The sequence below is a fragment of the Labrus mixtus genome, chromosome 7 (genome assembly GCF_963584025.1).
Source record: "Labrus mixtus chromosome 7, fLabMix1.1, whole genome shotgun sequence".
NCBI classification, from domain to species: Eukaryota; Metazoa; Chordata; class Actinopteri; order Labriformes; family Labridae; genus Labrus; species Labrus mixtus.
This window is the reverse complement of record NC_083618.1, coordinates 24480115-24497696: the sequence shown is the minus strand read 5'-3', so window position 1 is coordinate 24497696 and position 17582 is coordinate 24480115. Positions and strand designations below refer to the sequence as shown.

The 17582-nt window shown below is 44.9% G+C and overlaps 1 protein-coding gene across 1 annotated transcript in view; it reads right to left on the bottom strand.

Moving 5' to 3' along the window:
* The window catches only part of rspo4 (R-spondin 4), a 31975-nt gene extending 14393 nt beyond the window's left edge, over window positions 1-17582 (bottom strand). The window contains exons 1-4 of the mRNA XM_061041833.1: window positions 17363-17582; window positions 8540-8728; window positions 7702-7839; window positions 5082-5294 (exon numbers count right to left, since the gene is read on the bottom strand). Coding sequence (XP_060897816.1) covers window positions 5082-5294; window positions 7702-7839; window positions 8540-8728; window positions 17363-17447 — 625 coding nt within the window. The 5' untranslated portion in view covers window positions 17448-17582. The remainder of the gene's footprint in view (window positions 1-5081; window positions 5295-7701; window positions 7840-8539; window positions 8729-17362) is intronic.

Below are 17582 nucleotides of genomic sequence, written 5' to 3'. Positions count from 1 at the left end.
AGGAAGTCACATACACACCCATTTTAAAAAGTCTGTTTTTACAGCAGAGATTAACATGTTTACAGCCTGGTTCAAAAAAACAAATAGGTCTGATTATCTCATGTCTCGATCAACACATACTGTACGGGGGGTGAATGTTTCGATGACTCTGTTTTGATTTTGAAAACGATAAGTGTTATCCATAGTCAGGCACATAGCTGACATGATTGACAGGTGGGCGCGGTGTAACGGTTTGTCAGGAGGTTTAAAACCCGCCTCAGCTCCAGCTCTCAGTCTGTCGTTAGGCTTCGTCCATTAATATTTACAGTCTGGTGTTCTCTGTGTTCTCAGAGAGCAGACTGCCGGAGTGCCGAGACAAAGGAGATGATTCACAGCTTATTGAGTTTTTGTTTGGAAATAGAAACTTGTAAAAATGTCACAACAACAACATTTGAATGTTTGGAGTAAGACGATGAAAGCTGTCGTCAGCTCTGGTTGAAGAAAACGTTCTGTTAGCATATTAAACATTTGAGCCTTTTAGCTTTAACAAGACATTTCCTCAAAGTGAACACATGTTGGTACGTTTCTCTGCACGGTTTGAATGTTTGACAGCTTCACTTGTTTTGGTGTAAGAAAAGAGACGTTCATCATTCCAGAGTTCAGCACAACACAACGAGACACTGTCCTGAAGTTTATAAAGAAACTCTATAAAGGAAGTCTCTGTTGGAGATTCAACCCAAACGGACCGAACATGTTGCAGGAAATCAAGAAATCTGTTTTCAAGTCTTACAAAAGTTCACGCCAAATATGAAAATTCAAACGAACGCTCCATGCTGTGAAAGAAGGACACATAAATCCATGAGGAACAACAACAACATGGTTTTGGAGGGAAAGCAAGAGACCGCGGCTGAGTTTGTTTTATAATCTTTGGGATAACTTTACAAAGCTCCTAATGAATTCACTGCAGAGTTTGAAACACAAGGGCGGAGTGGGGAAAAGGGAATCAATAAATCTGTGTTTTTGTTTTCTTCAAAACAACTTTAACCCGTTTTGACAGAGTCTCCACAACACAGACTTTACTCAAGTTGAAGGATTTTGTAGTCTTAGTCCTCGCTCAGTTTGTCGTGAACACGGTGCACATGGCGAGCGTTACATCCTGGACATTATTCCTCCGCCCTCTGCACGGCTGGATTCCCTCTGAGGGGAAAGTCGTAAAGGAGGCGGTGTGAAGTTTTAAGATGTAATCTCCGAGCCGAGCAGCAGACATGAGAAGTCCTTTTTTAGCTGCAGGGAGCTGAGCAAAGTGGGGGAATCATCGGTCTGTTATCGTCCTGATCTACATACCCGCTCTCCGTCTGTGACTAACGGAGGACAGGACGCTTCAGAGAGACGCTACAGATGAATGTTCGAGGACGTTCACACGGGATCAACTGGAAACTTAAAGGTCAAAAAGGTTGTGAAGCCTCTAGAGCTGAGTCGATTTAAATGAGCAATATGTGACACTTAGCTGTCTCCCCGCCCCCTCCTCTCTAGAGTCCAATATTGATCCTAGTTTGAGCACGTTTCTGCTCGTGGAGCTTATTAGAAACATCGACATCGGGAGCCAATAGGATTTCTTCTTTTTTCTTGTCGAGGTATCAAAACAGGGTTCATCTATTTGTTTGATTTATTAAGAAAATTGCATCACGTTTAAAAAACTGGTAACCAGGCGACCTTATTTTCTGAGGGGAAACTTGGCAAAAAAATAAATACTGATCTTAAGATGAAGATATTTATTCCAGGTTCTAGATATGATTCCAACAAAATGCAGCTATGCAAGGAAAATATTTGTTCTTTGTTTAAAGGTCACATATTCTCCTCCTCCTCTTCAACAAGTTTAAATAAGTCTCAGAGCTCCTCAAAACATGTGTGTGAAGTTTCTTTTTCTAAATCCACTCTGATCCTGTATTTGATCATGCCTATAAACCCCTCTATTTCAGCCCTGCTCAGAACAGGCTGTTTCTGTGTCTGTACCTTAAATATGTAAATGAGCTGTGTCTGACCACGCCCCCTCTCTGGAAGGGCTTGGGTGTCTCTGGCTTTCTCGCTCCATGTCCTATTGTTTACGGTGAGAAGGCAGACTCAGAGGGCAGAACAAACACCCACCTGGGGGAGGGGTTACTGCCCTTTGTGATGTCATGAAGGGAAAATCTCCAAACAGCCTGTTTGAGCACACATTTTCTGAAAAGTGGAGCAGGCAGAATACGGAGAGGATGGACTTTTCTCATCATTGTGGGTTTGTTGACAGACTAGAGACACATATTAGAGTTAGAGAAAAATAGAATTTTAAATAATATTTGACCCTTTAAAGGTCCCATATTATGTTTTTTTCTGGTTTTATATGCTCTTTAGTGTGTTTTCCAAGTGTCCTGTGCATGTTTAGGCACATCTATGTGCAAAAATTCAAAGTCCGTGTAAACGCGGCTTCTCCTACGTCCTCCTGTTAGCTGCATGTAACGCTCGGTTCTAGCCCCCCTTGAATTTTTTTTGCCAGTGTGACGTCTTGTCAGTGTGAGATCACTGATCTAAGCCCATTGGCTCGTTGTGGCAAGCCCAGCAGCTCATGTTGCACGCCCGTTAACTTCTGTAGCACGCCCACGATATGCCGTAGCCTGCGGTAGCACAGTAGTGTTAAGGTGCTAATGTTTATGCTCCCCGGCCCTCGGAGCCAATGGCTGCATTCCCAATATGGTAAAAGAGGCGGGACATTTCCGAGAACCGTGCTGAGCGACTGACCAATTACGGCAGAGCCGACAGGCCGACCAATCAGATCAGACTTGGCACACGCGGGGACTGTGAACGTGGGCACTTCAGAGCCTTAGAGAGAAAGTCAGAAGCGAGCCGGTGCATGGAGCGGCAGTACATGAAAACAGATACTTTTTCCAAACTTTAGCTATTGTGAACATACTTTAGTAGGTACATAGATTAAATATATGAACCCCAAAAAGGGAATAATATGGGCTCTTTAATGTCCCAGGAAGAGTTTAAAAGTGTTGATGCTCAAGGCGCTGAAGGGAAAGCATGATCTGAAGAGTAATATAAATCTGTGTTTATTTTGATTTTTACAAAAATGAGAGAGAAGGATGAACTGTGCCTTTTTTAAATGTGTTTTCAATTTTTCCACAACATTCAGTCACAAACATGTCATGAGGGATTTCCTTCTTCTTCGTCTTCATTAAACAGATAAACATTTTAAAGGTGGTTCCCTCCCTTCAGCCGCTCACTGATCCGTCCTCAAGCCGTCATCACAAACATGTTGGGGTCAGAATCATCCACCATAGCCAGTGATGTCATCAATCAAACCCAAAAAATCACGACAAAAACAACTCGCCTAATTCACGCTTTACTGACTCTCCTCGGGCTGGAAAGGACCAGAAAACCACACCGCGGATTATTCCAGCAAATGTTTCCAAACGTTTGTTTATGGTCACGTAATAAACGGCCTGCGGCTGGTGTGGTGATTATGACGGAGCGGAGGAGGGAGGCTGCTGATGGGATCACAGATTTATAAAGTCTGAGGGCGCACTCACACTCGGCCCAGTTTCCCTGTACCGTGCTCTAGCACGATTGTCCCCCCTCCCACGCTGGTCTGCACTCACACTGCTCCAGGACTAACCAAGCCTGAGCACGGCTACCTCTTATACATAACGTCGCAATACAACACATGCATGACTTTAAGTGATCATGAAGCGAGCTTAGTTTATGAGGAGGACTCAAAAATAAAAAGTGTGAGTGAGTTATTGTGAGCCAACTCCGGGGTTTCTCCATAATGAAGGCTGCCCACGTTGTGTACCTGTGCTTACACTGTGACCAACCGTCACTGTGAATAACCAACCGTCACTGTGAATCTACATATATGTATATATATATTATTGAATTTAAATGATCAATATACGCACACTTATTTATGTAAATACTGTAATTGACATCTTAATTGACCCATCTGTCACATAACTGCATTTTACTTGCATAGTTACTTCAGCATCTTTTGCACGATGCACCACTGCACTGTTTCATGTTTAGTCATGTAAATATTAATCTTTTCTTATGATGTTTATTGTTTATATTTAATGTTGTACCTGTACATAAGAGAGCACAGTTCACTGAAGTTAAATTCCTTGTGTGTGTAAGCATACCTGACCAATAAATCTGATTCTGATTATCCTCGTGCATGAACTGTACCGTGCTAGAGAACACCACTTCAAAGCGTGCCAGGGCCGAGGAAGTGTACCGAGGACTCACACTGGTCAAACAAACTGGACTTTAGGGGTGAAGCGTGCTGAGAAACGGTACAGATTGTGTAGTGTGAGTGCGCCCTGAGAGTTTGTGGAGGAGGATGGAGAGTCGACCAAACGGTGAATTTGAACAGGTAAATCTTTCTGTCTGTCGACTCTCCTTCTTTAGTTTTGCTTTTTAAAAACAGAGACCAGGCAGGCGGTTGCTATGGTAACCCTCTAAAGACGCCTGTCCATTGCTGTGGTCCAAGAAGAGAATATGTTTACCGACGTGTTAATGTATCCGAGTATAATCTACATGTTATCACAGCAGCTCATACAGCGACAGGACGGCAGCTTCCAGCAGCAGCTCACACTTCTTTATGCAGCGGCCTTCGATGTAGCATCCGGTGTTTCCATGGCAACGATACGCATGCCGTGCCTGTCATGGCGGCTCTGTCACGCTGTCAGCGTGACGATATCCACAGCGATTGTTGCAGGTATGCGAGGAACCTTTAAACATCCCATCGGGGGGGATAGCGGTGAACGTCAGCCTACAGGTGATAATTAGGGATAGCACATGTTGGAGGGGTTTTTTACGGGCTCGCATTTCTCCCACTTGGCATTATAAACTAAACACGTGTGTCAACAAAGAACACAACAAGCAGAGCAACACGCAGACGATCCCCAGATGTGTGCAGCTACACGTCATCAAGACAATAATCACTTAATGATGAGCTGTAAACTCTGTGGTTGTTTGAGCAGAATGTTCTTTGTTTTGATAACGGTTAAATCAGCTGTTTGTTTCCCTCTTTCTTTCTTTCTTTCTTTCTTTCTTTCCCGTCTCACCTGTCGGACATTTTTTCTTCATCCTGCACCGCTGCGTCTCGCTGTGGGGCGGACAGAGTGACGGCGGTTTCTCTTCAGATGTCACTCTGACGGACGACCCGCCCGCCCCCCGAGTCCTGGTCTGCTTCCCCCACCTGAAGCCGCAGGTGGCGCCTTCTCGGAGACAGGTGCTCCAGTCGCTCCACTCTCCCAACGGAGCCAGGACGCAGTTATCTACGAGAGGAGGGGGAACACAAAACGCACGTTTATTCAATGTTTCACTTTTTCTTTTTTAAAGGAGGAGTCAGTAGAAATGTTTGTAAACATTCAAACTGGGCCCCTCCTCCTGGGCTCATCTCCCCCAGAAGCTCCGCCCTCTGCAGGACATAGTGTGCATGTTTACTGCTTGTAGCTACACTGCAAGCTAACGCACGCTAGCACAAGCTAACCACTGGTGTTTGTCACCCGCCTGTCCAACAGGAAGCAGACCAACTCCACGTCCACGTCCACGTCCACGAGTAAAAGACAACACAAGGTTCACCCTCGTTTTAGAACGAGCTTTATCCGCTTGGTGTTTCTCCTCACTCTGATTATATTTTCTCTTCTTTGCTGCTACGTCCACGTCCGTCATATTCACCGGTTTGAATGGCGTCCAATCACTGAATTGCATCCACTCCTAAACTCACCTGCTGCGCTGTCATTGGCTGGAGGAAACACACCAGCTCCGCCCAGAAACATCCCGAGTCAACCAGAACAACACAGAACAGTAAAATCTAGTCAGAGGACAGAGTCTCTGCAGACACAGTCACCACCACACATGTATGGAGGCCCAGAGGGGACGATGGAGCAGCTTCACTTTAGGAGAAGTCTGTATTTTATTTTGAAGGAACAAGCTGCTGACTCCATCTTTAAATTTGACTTCAAATATACAAAAAGGAGACAATGTTGGGCAAAAAACAAGATTGCAGAGTCCAAAATACTCAAGCCGTTTCTCATGCGATGAATCCACGGGAAATTATCAGGAAAGGAAAGATCAACAAGCATTTTTAGAAAAAAATCATGTCTCACAAAGAAACTAAGGCTTTTAAAGATTATTTTTCTCCGAGTAAATGCACTTCAACATTTGAGTTTTGGTCCAGAAACAGAAAATCTGGAATCACAGGCAGCTACAGAGAAGAAAGACGTTCACAGACATAAAAAGAGGTGTTGAAATAAGAATAAATCTGATTTTATTCGGCTCTCCTAAAAAGATCCGTTCTGGTCTCAGATCAGCGAGGCACAGGGGCTGATATCTCAAGGAGAGATCGATATAAATTAGAACCAAAAAAGCCCTCAGTGAGGTAACAACACATCAGACTAATGTTTTCTCCTGACCTCTGGCTAACACGCTGGAGTCATTAGAGACAGATGAACTCCAGATGAAAACATTAATACACACTCACTGCTTCTGATGTCATTCACAGAAATCAGCCTCTGCAGGTTTTTTCCAACACGCTGCAGCAACCTGCTCTGTGCCATCATTTCCTCTAATCACCATTATCATGTCAGATCCCGGCTCTGAAATGAAAAGGTTTCCCGTAGCTTGAGGTGTGTACCCACAGTCAAACATGAAACCTCAACATCTGCATGAGAAGCAGATGTGCTGGGCCTGCCAACGAGCAGCAGTAGCTGCAGATGTTGCAGGTGGACGGCAGACACAGAGCGAGAGAGAGAGCGAGAGAGAGGGAGAGAACGAGAGAGAGAGAGAGATTTATCTCACTTACTGAGAGAGGATACAAGGAGATATGAGGATACAGTCTGATGACTGCCGGGGGACGTCTGAGGTGAATCATGTGTTGCATTAAACGTTTGGCTCCAGGAAAGATCAGAGGAAGGTGAGACATGAGAAATGAAGAGACAGAAGTGGAGCTGATGAGTGTTTAGAGAGAGAGAGAGAGAAGATGAGTCTCTCAGGTCGATATCTTAAATCCTGAAAGCCTTTGAAGAGACAGAATGTGAGAACCATCATTCACAACATGCGCCGTGTAATTAATCACACATTTGTCTCTCTCGCCCGTCATCACGCCTTCGTACGTTCATATTGATGCAGCGACTGCGTCATATCGGTGTCCCAGCCTGTGAGGTCACATCGCATTTTGACGTTGAGGAAGCATGGCACAGCGGGAGCTCACTGTGACACTTAACATTTCCACTATTGAGAAAAGATTGAGCTCCAGCATGAAACCAAAACAAACTGCTGTTTGGCCACACCTCCTCCATACTGAAGCCTCCGCTCTCCTCCACAGACACACCTCCAACCCCCCTCACCTCGCGTTCACACGAAGGAGTCACCTGTGTCCTGCCTTGTTGTGTTAGCATGCTAATGTTGTGTTAGCATGCTAATGTTAGCTAATGTTAACACAGAATGAGCGTGACCTAAAAAGTCTTACTAACATTCAAATAATCAGTGAGTATGTTCTTCTTCTTCTCTCTAGTCCTTGACTAAAACAGCTTTTCTACACAAGGGGAGGAGCCGGCCGTCCCGTCCATGTAAACACATCTCTGACAACAACACAGCCAGCGGGACTCGAGCTTCTCACTTAATGATTCGTTAGTCAGAGCGATCACATATGACCGGCTGCGATCGTGTGTGTTCACTCACCGAAGCAGTCCGTGTGGTAGGCGAACGTCCCCGGTGGGCAGCGGCTCAGACACTTCCCTTTGTACAGCTGGAAACCAGGTTTACATTTAGTGCAGAAGTCCCGACTGAAGCAGTGTTCACAGTCTGCAGAGCGGCACTCTGAGGGGGACGAGAAAAAAAACACAGTCAGAGAAAATGTTCAGCCGGTCGACATGACATCAATATGACCATGCAGGATACTACGGTGTCTGTCTGTCTGTCTGTCTGTGTGTCTGTCTGTCTGTCTGTCTGTCTGTGTCTGTCTGTCTGTGTGTCTGTGTGTCTGTCTGTGTCTGTCTGTCTGTGTGTCTGTGTGTCTGTCTGTCTGTCTGTCTGTGTGTCTGTCTGTCTGTGTGTCTGTCTGTCTGTCAGTCTGTCTGTCTGTCTGTCTGTCTGTCTGTGTGTCTGTGTCTGTCTGTCTGTCTGTCTGTCTGTCTGTGTCTGTCTGTCTGTCTGTCTGTGTGTCTGTCCGTCCGTCCGTCCGTCTCTCTGTCTGTCTGTCAGTCTGTCTGTCTGTCTGTCTGTGTGTCTGTGTCTGTCTGTCTGTCTGTCTGTCTGTGTGTCTGTCTGTCTGTCTGTGTGTCTGTCTGTCTGTCTGTCTGTCTGTCTGTCTGTGTGTCTATGTGTGTCTGTCTGTCAGTCTGTCTGTCTGTGTGTCTGTCTGTGTCTGTCTGTGTCTGTGTCTGTGTCTGTGTCTGTCTGTCTGTCTGTCTGTCTGTCTGTCTGTCCGTCTGTCTGTCTGTCTGTCTGTCTGTCTGTCTGTCTACAAACAGCAGGTGTACCTCCTGTAGCTCTTCACATGCCTGTTGTAAAAACGTACTCATGCAGCGGTTGATGTCCTTCCCTCGCTGTCCGTAGTGTCCGGCGGGGCAGGCGTGGAGACAGGCGCCGTGATGAGACATCCCCTCCCTCTGCAGGAACAAGAAGAGACGCTCGGGACATCGCACGCAGCCGTTCTCTCGGGAACACTCCAGACAGCTGCGGCAGTCGTCTGACGTCTCTCTGTGAGCTGTGGAGGACGACGGAGACACGATCAGGACGGGAAAACAGACGGAAAACACCAGAGAGGATCCAAGAAATACACCGTCTGCTTAAGGAGGGTTTGAAGGTGTTTCTATATATTTTTGACCCCCTGCAAACTTTTACACATTACTTCATTTAAACACAAAGTAAGAGCTCCGAGCGCACATGGAGACAAATGAAGCAGAAGACATGGCAGACGTACAACGAGCTGCAGATTCAGAGTGAAGAGACACATTTAGGACTGTTTGCACATCTGGAGGAAAATAAAAGGTCACATATTTCTTCCCCATGTTCCTCTAACTCTAATATGTGTCTCTAGTCCGTCTTCAAACCCCCCAATGATGAGAAAAGTCCATCCTCTCCGTATTCTGCCTGCTCCACTTTTCAGAAAATGTGTGCTCAAACAGGTCGTTTGGAGATTTTCCCTTCATGACATCACAAAGGGCAGTAGCCCCTCCCCCAGGTGGGTGACACACCCACAGCTAGGTGTTTGTTCTGCCCTCTGAGTCTGCCTTCTCACCGTAAACAATAGGACATGGAGCGAGAAAGCCCGAGAGACCCAAGCCCTTCCAGAGAGGGGGCGTGGTCAGACACAGCTCATTTACATATTTAAAGGTACAGACACAGAAACAGCCTGTTCTGAGCAGGGCTGAAATAGAGGGATTTATAGACATGATGAAATACAGGATCAGAGTGGATTTAGAACAAGAAACTTAACACACATGTTTTGAGGAGCTCTGAGACTTATTTACACTGGTTGAAGAGGAGAATATGTGACCTTTAACATTAAGTTTATTTATAGTGCGAATTCATTCACAGAACATCTTGAAGTACAGAGGTAAAAAACAAACAGTTGCATCCGGTCTAACTTGTCTAACAACCCTCCCTCCCGCTTAAGTCTGTTAATGTTCAAATATCAGAAACGCCTTTTCAGGTCAGATGCACTTCTTTGTTTGTGCCTCAAACAAGCTGTTATCGAGCCTTTAACTCTTCATATATTCCATTTATTCAACCTTCTCTTCTTATCACGTTAAAATCACTGACAACAACGCTCCTGCTTAGATAAAAACAGAGAGAGGGAAAAGGGGGTAAGAAGGTTTGACGCCTCAAATCTACAAGATTCAGAGTGAATTTCTGGACTCCATGAAAAATCCTCCGATGAGCTCCTCGAGATACGGATCTGTTGATCCTGCAGGCTCGAAGACCTCCACATGTAGAGACAGCAGGAGCTCCTTTATACTACTAGAAAAGGCCGAACCGCCACTCTGTGTCAGTCCAAACGTAGTCTGAACATTATTTCTAATTTAGGAGTTCATGCAAAATCTTGACTTCTATTTTGATAACATTCAGACGATTCAGCCAGACCACGAGATCTCACAGAATCTCACGCGATCAAACGTTAGACAGTTGAGACACGCCTTGGATCAGGTCTCGTCTACGGACTGCAGGAGGTAAAGATGAATGGGAGGAGGAAAAGAGGGATGGAAAGATGAGCTGAGTCCGAACAATCGAGTCTGACCCTGACAAAGTACCTGTGGCTGACTGCCCATGACTGCAGAGTGTCTGTAGGAGTGTATGTGTGTGTGTGTGTGTGTGTGTGTGTGTTTGTTTGAGCTTCTGGAATGGTTTAAAAATACACTCTGGGGTCTTTGAGGTCAAATTTCAAGAAGCTTGACATCTTTTTAACCCTGTAAGCTGAACTTCTACAAGACTAGTGAGGTCATTAAAGGAGCAGTATGTAACTCTGACACCTAGTGTTTAAAATGGGTACTGCAGTCCAGATTCTAAACATTGTAGAGAGCTGTCTCCCCCTCCTCTCTATAGTCGATGCTCACGCAGGTTGCCATGTGGTGGACACTGAAGCTTCAGTGTTTAGTCAGCTCTGCATCTGTCTGTAAACCTTTCTGCGTTCTAACCTCTCTCCATTTTTCAAAAGCATCTCCAATATTGATCCTAGTTTGAGCACGTTTCTGCTCGTGGAGCTTATTAGAAACATGCAGAGGCTTTTTAGGTCGGGTACAATCACTTCTATCTAGCTTTTGCTGCAGACTGTCCAGCTGATCACCTGCACACTTTGAAAGCATCTCAGACATCAAGCATGTTTGTAAAAAGAATCCCTGAGCACTTGAACAAAAGCAGGTGCTGAGGAGCTCTTTAACTGAACATTTGATCCTCACAGACTTCAGATCAGCGGGCACGGCGTCTTCCTGAAAGCTCCTGGGTGTGAACGTAATTCATCAAATGTAAAACAGAGGGCTTGAGTTCTGTTTCGCTGAAGTTGATATAAAGAGCGAGGATTTATTTTTAGAGCCGCAGAAATCCATCAAAGGAGAGACAGAAAAAGAAGAATCTCTACCAATAAAAGGAACAGAAAGTAATCCAGCAACAATCCTTTAGTAGAAAGTTTAAATACTACAGCTGTGTGTGTGTTGACTGTTGGAAAATAAGGCAACAAAATAAACATGTTTGATGTTGTTGCCTCCAACATTTTGTGTTTCATCTGAAGAAGCCCTCATGTTGATGCTTCTAAATCCTCTTACAGTAAGTCTACAACTTTTTCACAGGAAACAGAAACTTGAATCAGAGGAAACCAAGCACAGGACCATAATGTATGTCCTTCCATTGTAACATCGAGGGAAGGGAACACGTTAACCAGCCCTCCATCTCAGGTCCAAAATAAAGAGGACTCTTTTGGGGAGCCTATGTTGGGTTATGCCCACATTTCCTTTTTCATAAATTTGTATCAGATTTTATTCCCCTGTCTCCCAGTTTGGTGGCCATTTACACCCAACCTATTATCCAGTAGCAATGGACTACAGATGGAATTTAGCTTTTAGCTAAATCTGGTGCGCCCATCTCTTTGTTTATTGCAAACATTTCTTGTGGGAGGATAGGGCTTTAAATTGAAGGGACATGTAGGAACACAAGACCTAATTTTGAAAATGTCCTAGAAATGTGGGAACATAGGGCCTAATTTTGAGACAAATCTTAGAAATGTGGGAACATAAGGCTGAAGGAACATAGGGCTGACCCCCTCTTTTGTACAAGGACGGGACGGCCGGCTCCTCCCCTTGTGTAGCTGTTTTAGTCAAGGACTAGAGAGAAGAAGAAGAACATACTCAGTGATTATTCGGATGTTAGTAAGAGTTTTTAGATCACGCTCATTCTGTGTCAATTTATATGCAATGTGAAGCTAGGAGCTAACTAAAGAGCGCTAACATTAGCATGCTAACACAACAATGCAGGACACAGCTAATGTGAAGCCACGAGCTAACTAAAGAGCGCTAACATTAGCACGCTAACACAACAATGCAGGACACAGGTGATTGAAGCTTGAGCTAAGGACCATTGTGTCCGTTGCTTGCAAAGGCGACATCTACTGCATTTAGACGTTTTTTAGGAAGCACTGAACAATGACCTTTGACCTTGAACATGTTACAGCTTCCCCCCCCCAGAGTTGTAGAGAAGGACGGGATGAGGACTAAACGTGGATCATAACGGAGCAGATTTCCTCAGAGCAGCTCAGGGACTTTACTTTTTTCTGCACATGTGATCGTTTTGCCGGCTTTAGAGACTGCTGCACGTTTAGGTAGCGTTAAAATGCTGACCGCTGACCTTGAATGGGATCCCCTTTTTTTTAACAAGCTCCAGGTGTAACAAGCTCCAGTGGAGTTTAAAGGAAACATGTTTGAAAGATTCCACGCTCAAACTGAACGCACATGAAGGTTAGAGACGGTGACGAGAAAGTTAAAAGATAGAAAAGAAACAAAGACTTATGATGCACATGACATTTTATTATATGAAGACGTATGCCAACATGTTTTCAGGCAAAGAAACTAGAAGCATCGCTCCTTATGATCTCATGTAATAATGTTTTAATTCAACAATGCAAACCTGAAACAACTTCATTACAACGCGGAGGGAATCACGACGAGTCCACAGGAAATACAATTAAAGGAGCAATATGTTCCTCTGACACCTAGTGGTTAAAATGGGTACTGCAGTCCAAATATTGTAAACATTGGAGAGAGCATTGGTTCCAAAACTTTTCGGCCTGTAACCCCCAAAATAAGGTGCTCGAGACGGGGGTCCCACACGGTCCATGGAGGGGAGCAGACTAACGAGCTGCTATGACCAGTAAGACCAGTATGACCTGCGGTTGTCTAAGGAGAGATCTGAATACAGTCGTGTCAACACACACCCCAAACATTACAACTGCAGAGTCCAGAGTATTCCACCAACAAGCAGCAACACCAGCACCTGCACCTGATTACCCCCCCCCCCCCCCCCCTTTTCCAAACGCGTCTGTTTATGTTTGCACTTAACAACAGCGCGGCTCCACCTAGTGCTCGGAGGTGCGTGAGCTAAAAGCATGCAAAGAAAAAAAACACACAAAGAAGAAACTGAAATATTCTCCACCACGGTCACAGTTAGTGTTCTCAAAATAATCTCAGGACCGCTCTATGAGGGTCTTGGAATCAAAAGCATTTTTACGCGGTCTTGTCTCGGCCTCAGACTGGGCGGACTCTGGATTTTAAATCAAGACCACCACTGATCGGCTATTTCTCCAGGTCATTACTGTGATCACATGGAAAACGCGTCTTTCTAAAAAAAAAAAAAACCCACTTCAAATCAGTTTGATTTTTATCCCCCGGTTACGGCAGCAACCTTCCCGGTGTTACGGTGTGAGTGAGTGACACGCCCCCTAAACACAAGATGAGGATTATTCTGGGATGGTTATGGCCTTGGTCTTGGTCTTGTCTCGGTCTAGGAGCACTCTGGTCTTGGGTGTGTCTAGGTCTAGTGTGTTCAAATGAAAGCTCAAACACCTCCATGTCCAGGGCAGCAGAAGTTTAAATGCTGAATATGACCTCAGGCTTAAAACGAGACTAGACAACAACCAAGATTTAGACGACTTAAAGCGAAGTTTGCATCATTAAAAAAAACTTTTCAAAGTTGCATAACCTGCAAAATGTTACATGTCATGTTTTAAATAAAATCCTTCATTTATGTTCATATTGTGATGTCTTCCCTGCATCTGTCTCTGGACTTTCATTCAGGGAAGCATTTCATCACATGCCCCCCCTCCCCCCTCTCCCGGCCTCTGAACTCTGCACTGAAACAGTCCCAGGTGCTCATGATTACCTACAGTAACCTTACAGAGACGTAAATCCCACTAAAGGACACAATAAAGACTTTAACCTCCTGACTCCTGCAGGATCACGTATCCCACTCTCAACCACTTCAAACCTGTTCAGTTTTCTGTGAAAAGTAAAATAGCGGGTCGGGGAAGGGGGGGCAGTGGGGGAGAGAGGGTGAGGGGAGTGCTCTGTGACATGATGACTTCTGACAGCAGGTCAACCTGTCGCGCCCACAACCAGAGTTTGACCTTTAGGACCTGAAAACGGCGTCCAACTTGAAGCTGTTCAGGTCGATTAGCATCAAATACCTGCAGGGAACTTTACCACATTTAAGGAAACAATCACGTCATGGTTTTGTACTTGTCTGCAGGCTCGGTCAGACTACAAATGGATAAACTTGTATTTTCACACCCTGACATCTCTGCAGTCGCGGACGCATCGCCTCCTTTTTCATACATGTGCGAGAATTCAGTCAAAGTAAGATGAGGACGTTTTTTCACTCTCTCATCTTGTTCAGACTTCTGTTTGTTTAATCTGTGGTAACAAAATCTGTCTGATTTCCATGATAAGTTCAAAATAAAATGTGTTCAATAAAAACGGAGCGTGCAGGTTTCTGCAGGTTCTCGTCTGAAGTTGTTAAATCTGCAGCGTTGCTGCCAGTGACCAGTGAAGCTGCTGTCAGAAGCCGCTGTCAGAAGCCGTTATGTTGAGTGAGAGTCAGCGGTACCTTAATGGCTCCATGCAGAGCCTCTAATCATCCTCTAACGCCTCTCCGCTGCTCGCCCCCCCCTCTCTGTGAGGGAAACATCGGAAGCCAAACTGACGCCGTAATTAAGACCGGATGATGCTCCATTAGTGCTGAATTCCTGAGGAAATGCCAGACCGCGGCCAGCGTGCAGGTCACGGCGTATACCTGCTCGGGACTGTTTTCAGGAGGATTTCAGGAGGACTCATTAAACACAAATGTGGATTCTAGATTCTCTCTGAAGAGCTGCAGAGCTTAACGAGCTGCGACACGAGGATTCAGGACGAAGTCTGTTTTCTCCAGAATGATTAAAAGGCATTTTAATAAGAGGTGGAATATCTTCACCGTCGAGGTTGTCACAAACATCGATGACAAAATTATTTTATTTCATTTTTTTAATTAAAATGTATTTAACCAGGAGAACCTTATTGAGATTAAGAATCTCATTTGCAGGAGTGTCCTGGCCAAGAGGGGCAGCAGCACAACAAAAAGTTTCAGACATAAAACACAGAGTAATTACAAACACAGTGTAACATGTCCTGAGTCACAGAGCTGAAAGTCATCAGTCAAAGCATCTACAAACTGAAGCATCTTCCTCACACACCTTCAATCTACTTTTAAAATGACTTTAAAAAATGAGTTGCATGTAAATTGAATTGTCTATATTTCCTTGGTGACATCGTTGTGCACCAGGAGTGAGCCCTCTCACCTCTTTACTATCTCTGCTGACGGTTGTGTTTGCACAACATCCAATGGACTGCATCTTGATTCTGTCTGATCAGTCTGGACTTAAACATCCCTGGTGACTTTGTTTTAACGTCTGTATTGTTTAAATTCATTGAATATCTGCAGAAAGTTCAGTCAGGAAGATGTCATGTTCTGCACGCTCGTTCTATCTCATCCTGCGTCACATCCCTCCTCCACGCTTTTCTCGTAATTATCTGCTCCACTTCCTCATCGTCAGCCTATCATATCGCTGCTGTCGTAACATGTCCACCTTCAAGCCACCGCCGAGCCTTCACTGTTTCGTCACCTTCTTCCATCAGCCTCAGATCTCAGCATCGACCATCAGCCAGTCTGCCACTGAACACGCTCCTCTGCCTGGTGAGGGCGCTGTGCAGAGGGCGGTGTGCAGAGGGCGGTATGCAGAGGGCGCTGTGCAGAGGGCGCTGTGCAGAGTTGAGTTACAAAGAGGGATGTTGAATTTAAAGGCACTGAAGTAATCGTGCAGAACATCCAATGAGATGAGTCAATTCAATCCTTTCAGTAATCGATCCAAATGTTCGTTTGTTGCAGCACGGATGTTATTTTAAAGTTGACTACCAAGTCCCACTGCACAGATGGTGTTTAAATATGTTATAACGCACGCCACTTTTGAGCTCAGCTTCAGCTTCTTCAGTGCTGTTATCGCACCGTGTTTCTCTAAAGGGGGCACTTCTACCTCCGGGGGACTTTGAGGAGCTGCAGGGGCGATGTTAATCAGTCGTGCATGCTTCTTTAAAGGCTTTACATGTGATTTTTTGATCCAGCAGATGTCGCCCTTGAGCACCAGCATGAAACCAAAACAACTCACACTGCATTGTTGTGTTAGCATGCTAATGCTAGCGATCTTTAGTATGCTTGTATCTTCACACTGCATGTAGATTTACCCGAAATGAGCGTGATCTAGAAACGCTTACATGACATTCAAATAAGCAGTGAGTACAGTGTGTTATTCTTCTTTTCTCTAGTCCTTCAATTAAACAACTTTTATACGCGAGGGGATGAGTTGGCCGGCTGTCCCGGCGATCTAAACATACTCAGTTATTTTCAGAGGATATACTTGATTTCTATTACATTAAAGTGTGAAAAATTGCATATAAAGCCTTTAAATAATTAAGTTATGGATGAATAAACTCCATCCAAAAAGAAAAAAAGTGTTTTAAAAAAGATCTGATGTTCCATTTTCAAACAAAGTGTTTAAATTCAGTAAACTGTTGATGGGAATGTGATCATGTTGGAGTTAATGTCACGTGTTATTCCTCAAACGTTTAGTTCTGATATTACATGACAGTTAAATACAGACGTGAGTTTGGACTCAGAGACGTTAAAGAGGAGGAGTACGGTTCATATCAGGAAGATTTAAACGATGGTTTCAAACCTCCTCTGAGTTCGGTTCAGTGACACCTGAAGGTCATTCTGCGGTGAATAAGGCACTGATGGTGCAGCGCCGTACTTGCCCTTCTTTAGAGATAGAACTCATTAATCGGCCTCGTCGGGGGGGGGGGGGGGGACTTCACAGAGAGGCTCTTTCAAAGGAGGTCCATCATGGGAGGAACTTCAGTTAACTTATAAATAATCGGACATTTTGCACATTTTGCATTTTTAATTTTGAGTTAAAGCTTCACAAAAATCCCAGAAAATGTGTCTGTTCAGAAAGCTGTTGACTGAATTCTTGCACACGCATTGAAAAGGAGGAGCTGCAGAAAGTCTTACGGGAAGTTTCAGGGTGCCAGAAAATAAAAATCTATATCTTTAGCACGACAGAAAGTGTCATAATGTGATTGATGCATTAAATGTGACAGATTTCTTTGGACTCTGGCTGCAGATATTTGATGCTAACAGACTAAACAGCTTGAACTGTGAACTTCCAGTTTGCTCCTCGTGCTCATCAGAAGGAACCACCAAGAAACCGCAGAGACAAAAAAGGTGAAGGTGTCGTTTTTTTAAAAGCCGCCTTTCGAGCCGTACTCACCACTTTGCTTCTGCACGACACCAGAGCCCATCCTGACCACCTCACAGAGCAAAGACATCACAAAGGCAAAGACTCGCAGATGCATCTGGGCTGCTGGCGAGCGCCCCCGCTTCAGCGCCGGGCTGAGGACATCTGCAGGGACTCCAGGGGATGGAGTCTGGAGGATGGAGATTTAGATCCACAGCGAGGGGGACCGAAAGGAACGAGACGGGGGGGGGGG